This window comes from Dendronephthya gigantea, unplaced genomic scaffold (assembly GCF_004324835.1).
Source record: "Dendronephthya gigantea isolate DGI-Jeju-01 unplaced genomic scaffold, DenGig_1.0 000000F, whole genome shotgun sequence".
Lineage (NCBI taxonomy): Eukaryota > Metazoa > Cnidaria > Anthozoa > Malacalcyonacea > Nephtheidae > Dendronephthya > Dendronephthya gigantea.
In genome coordinates this window covers 7628034-7643273 of record NW_021163010.1, presented here as the reverse complement: position 1 = coordinate 7643273, position 15240 = coordinate 7628034, and the positions used below count along the sequence as shown (strand labels likewise).

At 37.6% G+C, this 15240-nt stretch overlaps 4 protein-coding genes and 1 long non-coding RNA gene across 5 annotated transcripts; 4 read left to right on the top strand and 1 right to left on the bottom strand.

Annotated features, from left to right (window-relative positions):
• Window positions 1–93: 93 nt before the first annotated feature.
• LOC114520473 lies at window positions 94–4067 on the top strand. The gene is made up of 8 exons (XM_028540747.1): window positions 94–224; window positions 795–982; window positions 1709–1827; window positions 2355–2430; window positions 2611–2744; window positions 2854–2901; window positions 3274–3379; window positions 3671–4067. The coding sequence occupies exons 1-8, from the start codon at window positions 151–153 to the stop codon at window positions 3766–3768; spliced, it is 843 nt and encodes a 280-aa protein (XP_028396548.1). The 5' UTR covers window positions 94–150; the 3' UTR covers window positions 3769–4067.
• A 569-nt stretch (window positions 4068–4636) lies between these two features.
• On the bottom strand, window positions 4637–5776 carry LOC114521501. The gene is made up of 3 exons (XR_003686809.1): window positions 5656–5776; window positions 5170–5225; window positions 4637–4835 (listed from the first exon to the last, which is right to left on the bottom strand). It is a non-coding gene; the product is annotated as an uncharacterized LOC114521501 (long non-coding RNA).
• Window positions 5777–7430: 1654 nt separating this feature from the next.
• Window positions 7431–8840, top strand: LOC114521697. Its single transcript, XM_028542211.1, has 5 exons — window positions 7431–7990; window positions 8170–8301; window positions 8391–8483; window positions 8693–8766; window positions 8808–8840. Exons 1-5 carry the CDS (start codon window positions 7594–7596, stop codon window positions 8838–8840), a joined length of 729 nt encoding a protein of 242 aa, XP_028398012.1. The 5' UTR covers window positions 7431–7593.
• Window positions 8726–9721, top strand: LOC114518769. Its single transcript, XM_028538761.1, has 2 exons — window positions 8726–9189; window positions 9469–9721. The coding sequence occupies exons 1-2, from the start codon at window positions 8959–8961 to the stop codon at window positions 9679–9681; spliced, it is 444 nt and encodes a 147-aa protein (XP_028394562.1). The 5' UTR covers window positions 8726–8958; the 3' UTR covers window positions 9682–9721.
• A 200-nt stretch (window positions 9722–9921) lies between these two features.
• Window positions 9922–13446, top strand: LOC114517995 (riboflavin-binding protein-like). Its single transcript, XM_028537867.1, has 3 exons — window positions 9922–10360; window positions 12063–12132; window positions 12906–13446. The coding sequence occupies exons 1-3, from the start codon at window positions 10061–10063 to the stop codon at window positions 13283–13285; spliced, it is 750 nt and encodes a 249-aa protein (XP_028393668.1). The 5' UTR covers window positions 9922–10060; the 3' UTR covers window positions 13286–13446.
• Window positions 13447–15240: the final 1794 nt, after the last annotated feature.

The window sequence follows — 15240 nt, the reverse complement described above, 5'->3', positions numbered from 1 at the left end:
GAAAGAAAAATTGCATCGTGTTACATTTAGAAAATAGCATTGCGGTGTATCCAATTTAAGGACGTTGTAAACATTACTTGATCACTACTCAACATGGCGTGATGTTTTGAAAATTATCGTGCTGCTTCTATCTCATTGAAAATCGTCATAATGAGCATCTTTGGAGATTTCTTCGAACAGCTTCGTAGGCGTTCAGAATATCGTGTTCCAATGGATATACCACAGTGGGTATTTTATAATTTAAAGAAATCTTATTCTTTTTCGAAATATTAGTGTTTTTTATTGTTTATGACGTAATTACACAGTCACCCTATTAGTCTTGCTTTTGTAAATCTGCCTATAATCGATGAATAAGGGTTACCACAAATGGTCCACAATCAGAAAAGTTCTCTTGATACGACGTATTATCATGGAGGAAAGTTACTATTGATCTTTGCAACAAATCTTTTGCAGACTTTTCGAGACATCTTTCGATGCTGATGTAATTGTAGCATTATGTTGCATTAATACTGCATTAACACTGATAGTTGCAATCACTGACTAGTGACTAGTCACTATTATGGGGCTATCTAAATTAACTGGGCAGACCTGCTCCCTTTCCATCTATATATCTTCATGGAAAAGTCACTTAATTAAAGGTGATTGTATCACATCAACTCAAACCCAGCCTAACGTTGCTTATAGGAACAAGTTCTCTTCAAAATTATAAACAGATCTTGCTTGTTTTGCTTCAAGAGAGTGATGTCGGTGATGATTAACATGATTTATTAAATTTTGGTCTCATTTTTTGTTAGAGATATTCTGAATGATTTATATGATCATGGTAATTTGGATGAAAGTCAGAGGCAGGAATATCATGAATGTAATCCCAACAGACATGGTACTTTTTTTTATAACCCAATGGATTTTATGTCAGAATTTGAAGAAATGTTCAATAATTTCTTCAAAGGATTTCCAGTCATGGCTTTCCCACTACCTAATGGTACAGTATCTAACTCTTAATTCTACCAACACTTCCTGAGAGCCAAATAAGCTACAGAAGATGTGGAGTTAACCAATTATAACAACAAAATAATTTCTACTGTTAATGAAAAACTGCAATTGGCTGTTTTCTTTTCAATGAACAAGGTTTTCTCAATTCCACATCAAAATCACTTGCTTTATCATTTATGAAGTATACTCACATACCTATATGCAATACAATGATATTAGTGTGTGTACAAAAACAGGGCAAGTGTCGCTTCCTTTTCTGGATCCGTTGTAGGATGGCACTACAGAACTCTGCTAGGGAAAGCCAAAAATTAAAATTCAACTTATTCCACAGGACAGGAAGGGCAGGTTGTATGAAGGCTGCATAGTGCTATCTGCTATCCACCAGAAATGCATTGCTTAAAAAAGAAGTACATTTAATAATAAAAATATTACTTCAAGAATAGGAAGGTTCAATTCAATTTGTACAAAAACACAGGCAATTTTAGAGTGTTTGAAAAACCCACACAGACAATTTCAGAGTGATTGAAAAACCCACTGGCGCTACTTCCTATAGCGCCAGCCTTCCTCAGATGATCAACAACCTATGAAATCTATAAATAGCGAAGAAAATAACTTAATAAGAAAACTTTGAATTATATCAATTGTTTCCCAAGCATTTATGGCTGGTGCACCTGCCGGCTGCCACTGGCACTGGAGAGTTTTCTGTTTATTTAAGAAAACGAGATTCCGTCACTACCGGGAAACGAGGATACGCACGAGAGTAATACGACGCTGCAGGAAAAGATGTTGAATGACAGGAATCCTGTGACACGAAACCGCCGTTCTCCTGCACAGGTACTATATATATGTCAAACGGTGTGTGGCTAAAAAAGTTAGGAAGAAAAAAGGCATGATATTTATATTACAATTGCAATGAATTAGCGTACCTGGCAGGTTAATCTGTCAATGTCTGCCTATTGCGTATTTAACAAATCCCCCCAGATGTTGTGCTTTTAGCTAGAAAGAGCATCGCAAAATGAATTAAACTTGGTGTGAATGCGAATTTCCGAATTTTGTATATTTCGATCTGTAATGAGCAGTAAACTGATACGCAGACTTTTAGCTACATTATTTCATAGGCAGCCTGGTCAATGCGGGTACAGCATACTATCTTATGTTTTTTTCCGCCTTTTGCAACCAACGCCACGACGGTTACTAACTTTACGATGCCCTTTCCATCTGCGTCAACTGAATCATCATCCAAATTATCCTATGTAGATCAGTTATCGAATACGCAGTACTAAAAACCTGTACAACGCCAAAGGGACATGTCCGTGCATGTGTTGTCAAAATTTCTGATTTCAGTTTTTTTGTTTTTGTAGCCCCCATTTTTGGGTGAAGGTTTACGAAGACCGGTCGAAAGGCCGGGTCGTTTTAATCTTCCAAAGGAGGACAAAAGTAAGTAAAGCAACTGGCTTTAATTTTGGACGCAGGCTTACATACCGTCACATAAATCCAATGGCAATGCTTGCATCTAAGTTTGTCATTCCTGTAATTTTCAAAAGTAGATGACTCCGTCTCAAATCAAATTATGTTGAGTTGTAGATATTTTGTTAACTTAATATGATTTACTTTAAGATCTCGACGAAGACTTGGAGGCGGGGGGCAAGAGTCTTGATGATATTATTCCTCGCGGGAGTGCCCAACCGGAGCCGCCAAGAACCTTTTTCGGCTCGTTTACTTCATCATCAGTTACCCGCAATAGCAATGGCGTAAGTGGGTTTGTAATTAGCAATAATTTGTGACGGATTTTATGATGAGTGAAAATAGGTATGTTGGCATTATAGGAAATAACACACTTAACATAACTGTTCTGTTTAGGTTGTGGAAAGTAAGAAAACAATAAGAGATTCAAGAGGGAACGAGGAGGTGACATAATAAATGCGCATAAATATGTGCAACATTTGCCTTCATTTTATCCGGTGATCTATTTCATCTGAAATAATGGTGATACTTCCATGTTCAGTAAATTTTAAAGACGGATATAATCCTTCAGATTAGGCCAGGATTGGAGTTTAATTTAGGATTAGAGTTAATCCTAGTCAACCATAAACCGAATCTAAGACCTAATCCCAACTCTGATCATCACTTAATATCTGATAGTTAAATACTAAAAGACTATTTTATTATCCATGCTATTAAATATCAAGGATTAAATTTGTTGTTTCAGGATTCGCTGAACATTGAATTGTTGTGAAAAAATGGAGCATGATTTAAACAGTTTCGGTCACAATGTTTTAGGTCACTATCACAAGAAGAAGTGGTGATAAGGAATATACAATAACGCAAAAAACAGACGAACACGGGAATAAGGAAACGAGAGAGAATGTTGTTGAATTCGGCGCAGGTATAGTGCACTATATAGCTATCTGTAAGACAACTGATGTTGAATAGAAAAAGAATAGACAAAAATCTAGTACCGAGGGTTCAAATTTCATGGTTGCATCCAGTGAACTCTCTCTATATACAGAGTTTACTGGTTGCATCTAGCAAAGATTTGTTTGCCTATGGGCTTCAAGCGAAAATGACTTCAATTTTTGCAACTGTGAAATTTATCCAAAAATTTATACTCGGCCCCATGTGATTTTTTAAACTAATTTTAGTAAATTACGGGAAATTTTTAACATTATTTTCCTAGAAAAGAAACACCTTGATATGTTAACGGGCGATGATCCACCAGTTACAAATGGTCCGCCGTCTGTGTACGAGAGATTACGCAGTTGGCTCAGTGTTTAAATTTTAATGTTTATGAAGATCATGCAGTGTAAACTAAAATATACTCTGACGTTTAACGTCTAACGATGTCAAGTGTAATGCCCATCCATGTCCATACGAATACACCACGCGGTAAATGCCAGTAATGCGTTTGGCTTAGTGTTATTTAGAAATAAACAATACTCAATAGTCAATGCTTCAATTTCTGAGCTTATAAAAGGTTATACGTAGAGTGACAATTAAGAAAATACAATAAGAAACATTTAACACATCACAATAAACCTCACCAGCAATATCCGTTGCTATTGATAAATAAAATCATTGATCACTTCTAACTTCTTCATTGATCACCTTCAATGGATCCTGGAACAACACGGATGAATTGACATAAAAACGAGCTTTACTAAAATAGAAGTATATTTTGTTTTAGATATATAACTCAGCCTTAATTTCCCTTTCCCTTTGATTATACAATTATACTAAAAATTAAGGCCGGAAGATGAAAATTAGACAAAAAAAAATCGAAAAAAATATGTAATTGTTTTGGTTTGCGAACTAAGATCCTAAATTTGGTTTTTGCTTTAATATAACCTATTCAAATAACAAGAAACGGAGTGAAAGCAGCTGCACTAGCCACTATAGGGATGCCAGAACTGTGGGAAACAGCAGGTAATCACATTTGCTCTTCTTACAATTTAGAGGCTAGAGAGATTTCCATTAAGTTTAAAAGATTGCATCGCAATTCACCTGTAGTAATAATGCAGTAATAATTGTGTAAAAAGAATTTACGTTTACTGATGCTCAAATGAATAAAAAAGAAGAATTTTAAAAAACAATAGGCAAAACCAAAAAAATGTGATTAATATTATCTAGGTTTTGGCAAAACTTGCCCATTTTATTTAACAATTTTAAATGCACTTGTAAATAATATACAACATTTCATTATGCTGCCTCTAACTTCTTTAAAAGTGTCAACATGATATTTCTATCAAGTTTATGTTTGCTTTTTCTTCAAGTTGCCACTGGCCATCATGTATATGGATGCCAAGCAAATACCAATTCCTGCAGCAGATGCAATCATGCATGACCTACAAGTAAATGTTTGAGGGTTTGAGAGAAATGTAAATTATGTAAATAGAAAAAAAGAACTAAGAAAACTATATACTAGAGAAGTAAACAAGTGAACTAAAAATCCTTGTAAAGAGGCTGTTGTTAGAGAGGACTCTATTCTTCTGTGGTGTTTATATGCACATAGTTCTCATTTTACATAGGCCTCAACACTAAATTAGCCTGCATCTCGATCATACAAAATAGAGAAAAATTACACCCATTCAAAAATACAGTACTCAATTAATTCTGCATAATAATGTGCAATTTTGACATTTTCAAATACCTCCCTAATAAATAAAAAATATATCCAACCTGTAGATGAACCTGTCATTTGGACCTAATAAATATACTGGCAAACCGGTGGGTTTCTGTAAACAGAGATAAATGAGTAAATAAATGGATTTATTTGTTATCGGGAAATTGTTTTCAATACATTTTACTACTTTTTCCCGAAAATAGAACGATATACTGCTATTTGGTATCAGAACAAATACATATATGAATTATGAAAATGTGATGTTTTGACAAATTATTTGAGTATTTGACTATTAAACAATATTCCTCACGATACTTTGCTAATCTACGAAAGAACTTCCGACCATAAGGAGGAAAGGTATATAGAGACCGTTGGACAAAATATAGATTGGTTGTCAGCGCTTTACGGGCACTAAATGGAACTCGCCAAACGCTATTGAAACTTCAGCTGAAGTGGTGTTGAAATAGTGTCAAGGCTGGCGACTGGCGTGTCAAAATGGGTAATATGTACAAATACATACACAACTTTATAACCATAAATACCTGAAATAACGATTGATAATAAGGGACTCTGTTCGGGCGATTTATTGACAGACCTGCAGAGTTTACATCTTGTTGAACACGACGTTTATAGTGCCTTCGAACGGCATCCATTTTGGATTGTCAAGAGGACGTGCTTCCACCCTGTCAATTGTTAAGAAAAATTTTCCAGAGAGAAAGCAGATAGCAGATTTGTACCAAATTTGTACGTGCCGTTTCCGCTCTGACGCTGCGCATTGCGTGAATTGCTCGACGACAATCATTTTCAAAAGGGTTGGGACAGGTAGCCAAATTACTGATCAATGCACATCGCAATTCGACGTTCTTGAAGTGATTGCATCCCAGCTTTTGACAATACACCGCAATATGGTATACTCGACCATGGTCGAATATACTGGAATATGGTATACTCGACCATGGTCGAATATACCGGAATATGGTATACTCGAGTAACTCAACCATGGTCAAATATACCAGCATACGGTATACTCGACCATTGTCGAATAGACCGGAATACGGTAAGCCCGACCATGGTATGCATGGTCAAATATACCAAAAATATGGTGCCGCGGATTTCGACCATGGTCGAATATATCGGAATATGGCATCCTCGACCATGGTCGAATATACTGGAATATGGTATACTCGACCATGCTGGAAAATACCGGAATACGCGGCATATCTAATCATGAATCATTTCAAAAGGGTTGGCCCGGACAGGTAGCCAAATTACTGATTTGTAATACAACCCAGATCAACAAGTTTGGCTGAATGGTAGAATGGAAAAACTTTAATTTCAAAATGATTGACATCCACAAAAGCTCACTGGAGTAACAAAGCATTTAATTGCAGCATGAAGAAAAATCTCAAGCGAAAGCTTTAGTTTATGATTATGTTTGAAAGTATATTATCGAGGTAAGTATTTAAAATATGGGAACAAAATAAAATTTTTATGAGCTTTTTGATGATATATAGTACATAGTTTTATACATGCAATTAGCAGTAGGATGGCGGGCAATAGCATGCGATATTAAACAGTCCGAAATCTCGAATTTCAGGTAAACTCCCAACCTCGTACCCAGCGTAATTTTTCTGTGTTTTAGGGGCAATGACCGCACGCTGTGGGTCGTGGAGCGGAGGTAAAAAGACCCTGGGTACGGGTTACTAGGTTAGTAGACTCACAGCTGACACAGCATAAATTGAGCATAAACAAGAGTTTTTTTTGTTTATCATTCAGCCGCCGGTTGTTCGAAAGGGGTTTAACTATAATCAAACTGCAGCTGATAAATTCAAATAGAAAACAGAACTATATATTTATAGAACAACTGAACTGAAACACTTTAGTTTTCAATGGAAGTGCAAGTTCAGGCATTCACAAGTTGTATATGAGAGTGTTTTTGCCGTTAAAGCTAAACTCATTCGAACAACCGACCCCAAATATATTTAGTGATAAAAAAATCTCTGGGACTACGCATCCGGCTAAATTATTATCACAACACAGTAATCAGTTAAACATTTTTTAGCGTGAATAAAATTGCTAGGGAACATAACCACCTATTGTAATCAATCCTTTTGTTTGTGTGGTTTCATTAAACTAAGGATTTGCAAATTACCTAGATTTGCAAATTAGCGTTTCTAACTACTTCTTGCTCTTAATTTATTTGGTTGCACTTTACCATTTGTCAAATCAAATTTATTACTTTTATTGCAGTCCAAATGGAACGTTCTCGTTTGTTGTTCAAATCAGTTTGTCGCTACAAATGCTGGAGTGTGGCTTTTCTTACATTCATCGTGGTTTTCACTGTAATCATTGGCTTTCAATATTTTGAATTCAATATTGCAATTAAACTCGTATATAGGGCACAACAAGCTTGGGAAACAGTTGTACCACGTAAGAAAATACAGCGATCAAAAAGTGATTCTGGCCACGATTGGTTAAGGATGCAAAAGGCTAGAATAGACTGGCAGGCTATGTTAAAACCGTGCTCGGATCAGTTGGCTTGGGGAACCTTAAAATCTGGCTGGGGTAGGGTCAACAAAACTTCTGCAAGCAGAAGTTACGTGACTTACATGAATATTCGAAATTCTGGGCAGTTTTCTAGTATATTTATTCAAACGCGTACAGCTAGTGGGCAGGATAAGGCTATCGGTGGCGATTATTGGCGAGTGTTCTTCACAGGACCAGCAAATGTTGCAGCTTCTGTATTTGACTATGAAAATGGTACGTACGAAACCACCGCGCTGCTTTTGGATCCTGGAAACTATACCGTTCGTGCATATCTTGATTATAGTTTGTGTGATGGCCTGAGAGATCCTCCGGAAAACTGGTTCCGAATTGGTGAGTTTCCAAATCCGAAATGTCAGTTACGTGACACTGAGACAGAATATTGTGTCAGACTGTCAGTATATGATATGTAATGTATACCATGTAACCTGTTAAAGTTCATACTTTGTACATAATTTATACCGTATATCTCTATACTATATATGAATATTAATATTTATATTCTTCTCTAGGGAATAAACAAGGAAAACGACAGCCTGAAGGAATACTTGGTTTTCTTAATGACTTTATTTATGAACCCTTGTCAGGAGGTGAAATCATAACCTTCGAAGTCTCATCAAATGAAACGAGAGGAGTAAAAAACGGTGAGTTAGTTACATTTGCGGTTCATCAATCATCAACTGAACTATTTTGGTAGAAACTGTACCATTCTTTCGTGAATTTAATCCTACAGGATTACCCAGCCTAACTTGCGCGCAATCTTGCCGTTCTCTTTGGAATGGCTTTGGACGGTGGAAAAACAATGCTTGGTTGCCATATCTTCCTGGTAAATCAAACTTGACTGAATCTATTTTATAGCATTAGCTAATTCGTTGGTATAATTGGCATGCCGTATACTAGTATGTTCTGAACTCCTTTTATCTTAGGTACTGATCATACATGATCCTTTATTGATGAACCTAACTGAGAATGAATAAACTAACCTCATGTCTCAGTCTACTAAGTGTGAACGAACTATTCTTTAAATTTTCATAGTAAGCCATCTTCCTACACTAGAGAAGTCACCGCCTCCAAGGGGAACACTGTGGATCTTCGGGGACTCATTAGGAGTGCGATTTCATTTTTCACTTTCAACTAAACCGCTGTGCAGGCGAATATTCGAGCAATGCAGGCACAGTTATAACTGGTTGTACCCATTTCCTGGTGAGAACGAAGTGCTCTCAAAATCAAAGTATAATAACCTTGATTTTCAACCAACTATAATACTTGACTCAATCAGAGATGTTCTACGTGATACGAGCATGAAAACCCGATACAGTTTATTGGTTTTGAACCTAGGGCTACATTACCCAGTATCCTTGAATTTCACGACATATCAAAAGTTGATTGATGACGTCATACAAATATTGAACGTGCGTGAAAACGAACTGGGGAGTAATGCGAGGGTTATTTGGAAAACCACAACTTCGTTGCGAAAAGAGAAAACTAAACCACCAAGAAATGCGACACAGTGGAGATTTTTCACCGAACCAGTAAGATAGTCTCGCATTTTATCACTCCGAAGACCTCGTGTTTCTGTTACGGGAACGGGCGATTTCCATTACAGTCCGCTTCACCCGCGCGGGCTAAGCGGGTTTTGAAATGTGCACATGCGACCGTGACCGGCCTTAAAAACAAAGCACGTTTCTCCCGCGCGGGCAAAGCACTGCAATGGAAAATTGCCTTTATAGTGCATCAAATTTGACTCGCAGAGCATGTTCGCATACTATAATGGTGGCTGATCGCCTGATTGTAACGTTTCTATTTTCCAGCGTGTAAGGTTATTCGACACCTACGCCATGTGGGCAATGTGTAGGGCTGGCATTGAAGTTTTAGACGTGTTTCCATTAACCGCCTCCTATCCGAATGGCACTAAAGACATTGTTCACTACAGCAATAATGTGTTTAACGCAGCAGAAATAGCTTTAGAGAATTACGTTAAGGCTGGACCTGCATTTAGAAGCACAAGAGTTTGTATGAAGTAAATATCACGCTAAATGTTTTTGACGCTGTTTGTTTGGCAGTTTAACCTGTATTTTTTAAACTAAACAAACAAGAATTGTTTATATAATAAAATTAATAATAATTATAAAATATAATAATTATATGCCCTAGGCCCTAGCCTTCCGCGGCCCCAAAATATCAATTAGGGTCACGTGGGTAGTAGCCATGTGACCCTAATTGATATTTTGATTTTTGAATTGTGAAATTTTACACATATCGATATCATACATATCTTCGGTTGGTGTTTATATAAAGTCGAAGAAACGCAAAGATTCGCTGTCATTGAAACGAATATTGCAGGTGCAAAAAATTCTAAACGTCCTAAAAGTCAGCTTTTCGAGGTAGTAATATCCTACAGAAATGTTGTACGAGAAACAATATTTACCTTTCGTGGCATTGCTGTCTCTTACTCTGAGCACGTGGTGTATTGTGCCGAGCTTTTGCAACACCGAGCAGTGTCTTGAAGGTCCATATCACAGGAAAACACCCCTCGAAGAAAGCCAAGAATACAAATTTTGCACACCTTGGAAAAACCTTACGTGTTGTACGGTGCGGTTGGACAACGAAATAGATCAGGGCAATGCCCCGAAATTGTACAACGATACTTGGCATTTGTGTGGGAACCTTTCAACAGAATGCTTGAAACATTGGAAACGCCAGGTATATATCGTTTCGATTACCGTTTTGCGCATTAGGTTCTTAGCTGTGACAGTAGGGTCTTTACAATCGCCAAACCTAAGATACGCCACGAGAATTTGACTGATCTGCTGCCTTTATTCCCTTGGCTAAAGTAATAATAAGCGGCGTGCGATTACAGCTCTGGGCCTTGCCTAGATTTGGCTTTGACCTTTGTGCTTAATTCTTGTGGTGTTTGTGGACTAACTGGACTTCGACAAAGCCTTGGTCACATAAATCTAGGTCTACTGTATTACTTTATATAGAACTGGTGAATCATGGCAAGGCCAAGCTGGTCGTATTATCGTATTGTAAGAGCAGCTATAGCACACGCACTCCAGTTATGCCTAAAGACTCTAATGCCTATTACGCTTCTGTAAAACAACTCTCACTTTGCAGCTGACTTAATATTCTCAAAGGAGTGTTACTTAATGGCATTTTATTTTTTTTCTTGCAGTCCGAATTCATATTTTAGCGTTTCCTGCAATCTGATTGGCTACACGAGCGGGTCCGTATGAGGCTGTACGGACCGGGCGAGATTTAAAAGCACACAGCCAACGCTAAAATATGAATTCGGACGGCAAAAAAAATCTATTATTTACCAGTTTAATTGGTCTGTATGTATGTATAGGGAAATATTTCCCTTGGTCTCAAAAACGTCCCTCGGCCTTCAGCCTCATCCCTCGGCCTTCAGCCTTGTCCCTCGGCCTTCAGCCTCTGCCTGTTTTTAGACCTTGGTAAATATTTCCCTATACGGACCTCAAATCTGGTAAATAACGTATAAATATGAATTGCAACTTTGTTGGGAGACCTCAGACCGCCCCTTATCAAACACTAAATTCACAGCTAGGTCAGTGTCAAACCTGAGCAAGTGACGAGTGCAGCTACAGCATGAATATTGTGGCTTTTTACTTGTATATATTTATGCATGTTCATTGGTCCATTGTTCACCTGTTATGTTTTGACAGTAGAAATATTTCAGTTTTGATAATGAGCATAATGGCATTAAGATCTATGTATGCTTGTGTGCATGACTGCATGCCTCCATGTTTTTGAATTTAATACCATATGTATATTGTGAATGTTTATGATGCTGGATAACTGAGTTATCCCAACTAGACTCTAATTTTCTAACCATACCAAGCAGCTCTTTAAATGCACCAAAAATCAACCTGAGGCTATCAATAACAGAAATTTGCCTCATTGATTTGCATGTCCCACCAGGCACCATGACTTGACATTTATTGTAGTTAAAGCAAATAAACCTCTTTCATTGTATCCAAGTCTTACGATGATATTTTTTGTTTGACTCGGCTTGTGAGAAACTTTTCGCACCAATTTCAAGAGGTCACTTTATGACCATCTTCATGGCTCTCCTTGTTGCCCTTCTTATTGACTCCCAATTTCATTTATCAAGACAATGGTCAGGACAGACCATAGGCGGCCCAAAATTTGGCAATATTTTTTCGTGCGAAAAATTTTTTGGCAATTTGTCAATGTAATGTATAATATATATTGACAAATTGCCGAAAAAATATCGCCCAATTTTGGGCCGCCTAAACAAGCCTAAACTGTGCATACCTATTAAATTTATGGCTTTCGATCCATTCAAAAGAAGCAATTAAGCAAAACAAAATACATCCTCTATGTAGCAGATACAAAAATTAAGCCACCGTTTTTCTTGTAGGAATGCTTTTATCAATGCTCACCATATGCTTACCAATGGAAGGACAGCAAGGTTAAAGATGCTCTAAATGGTACAGTACTCTTTTTTTCCCGAAATGAGAATGTCCTTGAAATTTCGAGGATCATAATTCATACAATGAAAATTTTATATCGTATCACGTTGGCAAACTATTATATAGCACAGATTAAGTTTTCCTACTAATTACTAAAAGACATTGTACATGCACAAATAATGCAATGTGTTTACGTTGATTGTTGTCAAAAAGTTTCTTCCAGGGGACAAGCGTGCATTTTGCTTGTGAAAAACGCGCTTGGTGCTTTCCTTTATACGGGAAGGTTTTATCAAAAGGTCGAAATGTGCACACTAAACAGAGGACTGGGGCACAGAATACCTAACAGAAGTGGAACTCCTGTACTTTTTTCGTAAGTGTGATTCGTCATGATTCGTCACTTAGCAAGTGCATCTTTTTGAGGCAGTCACCCCCCTGCCAGTACTAAATATGGCCTGATTTTAGACATTGGCAGGGGGGTGACTACCTCAAAAAAATGCACTTGCTAAGTGACGAATCATGACGAATCACACTTACGAAAAAATAGTATAGAGTACTACTTCTGTTAGGTATTCTGTGACTGGGGTTAGGGTCCGGGTTACGGTCTTTCCCAGCCCCCGCCCCCGTACGCTATGGGATCGGAAATTCCGATCGGAAAAGCAAATGAGAGCAATAAGATATTTCCATACTCTATTTTTATTAGACAATTGTCTGAAAATGCGTTGCAGGTTACATGCAATGGATTACATCTCTTTTAAATGTACTCGACCTAATTGCTATAGATGTTGTTTTAGGTGTTCCAATATGTGCCAGTGAATGCGACGCTTGGTTTGATGCATGTAAAAGCGATCTCATATGTGTGAAAAACGTCATTGAAGATTATGAACGTACCATGGAGTATAAAAACAAATGTCCTGGGCCTAGCAACAACAGTTGTGTTAACTACACTGTAATGTACGGAAGTGGCGAAAGTCTTTGTAACCACATGTGGGGAAATTCGTATAAGTATGTGAAAGAGGATGGAAATAATTGTATGAAATTTTGGTTCAATTCTAGCGAAAACCCTAATTCCAAAGTCCTGAAGGAAGTTCGCGCCGGTAGTTTGCCTGTAAGTGTTTTTTCCAGTAAACTTCTGTTTGCTATGCTCTTTTCTGTGATGGTATTCACGAACTAGTGTTTGACACCTGTGCCCTTTGTAACGCGATGCCACAAACTGGAATTATATAGTATACAGTAATATAAATATAAATGTATAGTAAACATAATTCGCTTTTTCAGTTAATCATTGTTAAAAGAGTTATATTACAACATATTAAAGGGTGTTATTAATACTTACCTGCATTTATCTGTGGTTTATTTGTCTTGTCTGTTATGCGGTAAATATTCTTAAGGCCGGCGCACACTAGAGCTATGTGCGTAGCAAAAAGTCATTCGTGGCCACTGGCGCAAGGCAATTGCTCTCGTTTGCGCGCGACTTTTCCGGCGACTTTGGTCATTCGTGGTCATTCGTGCCACTCACGGCAAATATCTAGCATGTTTGATAATTTCTGGCTCGCGCGCCAAAATCTTTCCGTGCGCGGCAAACTGAAAGCTATCTGCTTATGGATTGTCTTAACAGCGCATGCGTAATATACGAAAGTAAACATCTAAGATGGCGAACAGATTGCAAAAACAAAACCAGACACAGTACTAAAATGCGGTGCCCGCAATGCTTGCCTAGAAATAAAACGTCCGCTCATTTCTAACGACATCACCAACTTACATTCTCCTGTCGGCCGCAGCCTGGTTGGTTGGTACATTAAGGTCAAAATTGCGCCGTTTTAAAATCTTCAGTAATAAAATATTTAGGCTAAAAATACTATCTAAAAATACTATCAAAATGAAGAGAAACGTGAGACGAATAAACTGGTGTAGAGCCGGGAACTAGAAAAGCAACGATACAGAAGTCAAGGATTAAGCGTACTGCATTTTTAATTTGTTTAATAATTTTGAGCGATTTGTCATAAAGTTCGCTTATTGAAACTATACTTTAAAACCTTCGAAATAGAATATATTTGGCTCAAAATACTATAAAGTAAATCGTAATGTAAGACCGATCCACTTATTTAAGGACGAAAATTAAAAGAGAAAACCAACGATATGAAAGATATCAAAGACCAAACTTACTATTACTAGTAAAGTATAGCATAGTAATTTTGAGCGATTTGTCAACAATTCAATTTCGTTTGTCTTTCAAACGTCATAAATCGCTGCGAATACTCTTGTTTAGTAATATATTTAAGACCTCAAGTATAATTTCTTACGCTGAATCGAATGGTGGTATTTTTGTCCTTCTTGGGTGCATAAAAGCAGAGATACACGCAATTATCAGAGTTTGAGATTGAAATTAAAAAAAAGAACGTTCCTTTAAAAAAGGCATTTGGCAAACGTACAACAAGATTAATAGTAATAATTAGGAAAAAATTCCAAGCATGTGCAAGGAATTTTTACTAGGCGATTAAGGAAACGTATTGATGCGAACAAACAAACTCACAGGCAGAATATAATGCGGTGCCAAACTTGGCGCGGGCACCGCAATTATGGATAGAGCAGATAGCTTTTATTTTGCCGCACACGGAAAGATTTCGGCACGCGAGCCAGAAATTATCAAACATGCTAGATATTTGCCGTAAGTGGCACGAATGACCAAAGTCGCCGGAAAAGTCGCCCACACACGAGTGCAACTGCCTTACGCCAATAGCCACGAATGACGTTTTGCTAAGCACGTAGCTCTAGTGTGCGCCGGCCTTTAATCGATAGAAGAGAGTGCTGTCTACGCACGCCAAATATTTATTCGTCATTTTCACATCGTCTTTGACGTTCACGCCCTGATGCTAAATCTCCCTAATGTAGCTGAAAGGATGCGCCAGAACGTCGTTACTCGTTAGAACAAATTGCCAAGAAGGTGCGGCCTGAACTCACTACTGCTCTCTACCAATAACCGTGAATGACTTTAAATTACAATTCGGTATGATTTGAGTAGCATCGCTATTTTACTGCTGATGCTGTGAATGGATTGATTTCTGCCTTTCATTTCTGCATCTTGCAACTATAGCTCGTTTTTAGAACACGAAAGTATAAGTATATAAG

Coding starts and splice junctions, on each gene's coding strand:
- LOC114517995 (XM_028537867.1), top strand. CDS start 10,061: ATGTTGTACGAGAAACAATATTTACCTTTCGTGGCATTGCTGTCTCTT. Junction 10,361..12,062: donor TGAAACATTGGAAACGCCAG/GTATATATCGTT, acceptor TTTTTCTTGTAG/GAATGCTTTTATCAATGCTC. Junction 12,133..12,905: donor GGTTAAAGATGCTCTAAATG/GTACAGTACTCT, acceptor ATGTTGTTTTAG/GTGTTCCAATATGTGCCAGT.
- LOC114520473 (XM_028540747.1), top strand. CDS start 151: ATGAGCATCTTTGGAGATTTCTTCGAACAGCTTCGTAGGCGTTCAGAA. Junction 1,828..2,354: donor ACCGCCGTTCTCCTGCACAG/GTACTATATATA, acceptor TTGTTTTTGTAG/CCCCCATTTTTGGGTGAAGG. Junction 2,902..3,273: donor ATTCAAGAGGGAACGAGGAG/GTGACATAATAA, acceptor ACAATGTTTTAG/GTCACTATCACAAGAAGAAG.
- LOC114518769 (XM_028538761.1), top strand. CDS start 8,959: ATGAAAACCCGATACAGTTTATTGGTTTTGAACCTAGGGCTACATTAC. Junction 9,190..9,468: donor GGAGATTTTTCACCGAACCA/GTAAGATAGTCT, acceptor TCTATTTTCCAG/CGTGTAAGGTTATTCGACAC.
- LOC114521697 (XM_028542211.1), top strand. CDS start 7,594: ATGCAAAAGGCTAGAATAGACTGGCAGGCTATGTTAAAACCGTGCTCG. Junction 8,302..8,390: donor AACGAGAGGAGTAAAAAACG/GTGAGTTAGTTA, acceptor TTAATCCTACAG/GATTACCCAGCCTAACTTGC. Junction 8,767..8,807: donor TCTTCGGGGACTCATTAGGA/GTGCGATTTCAT, acceptor ACCGCTGTGCAG/GCGAATATTCGAGCAATGCA.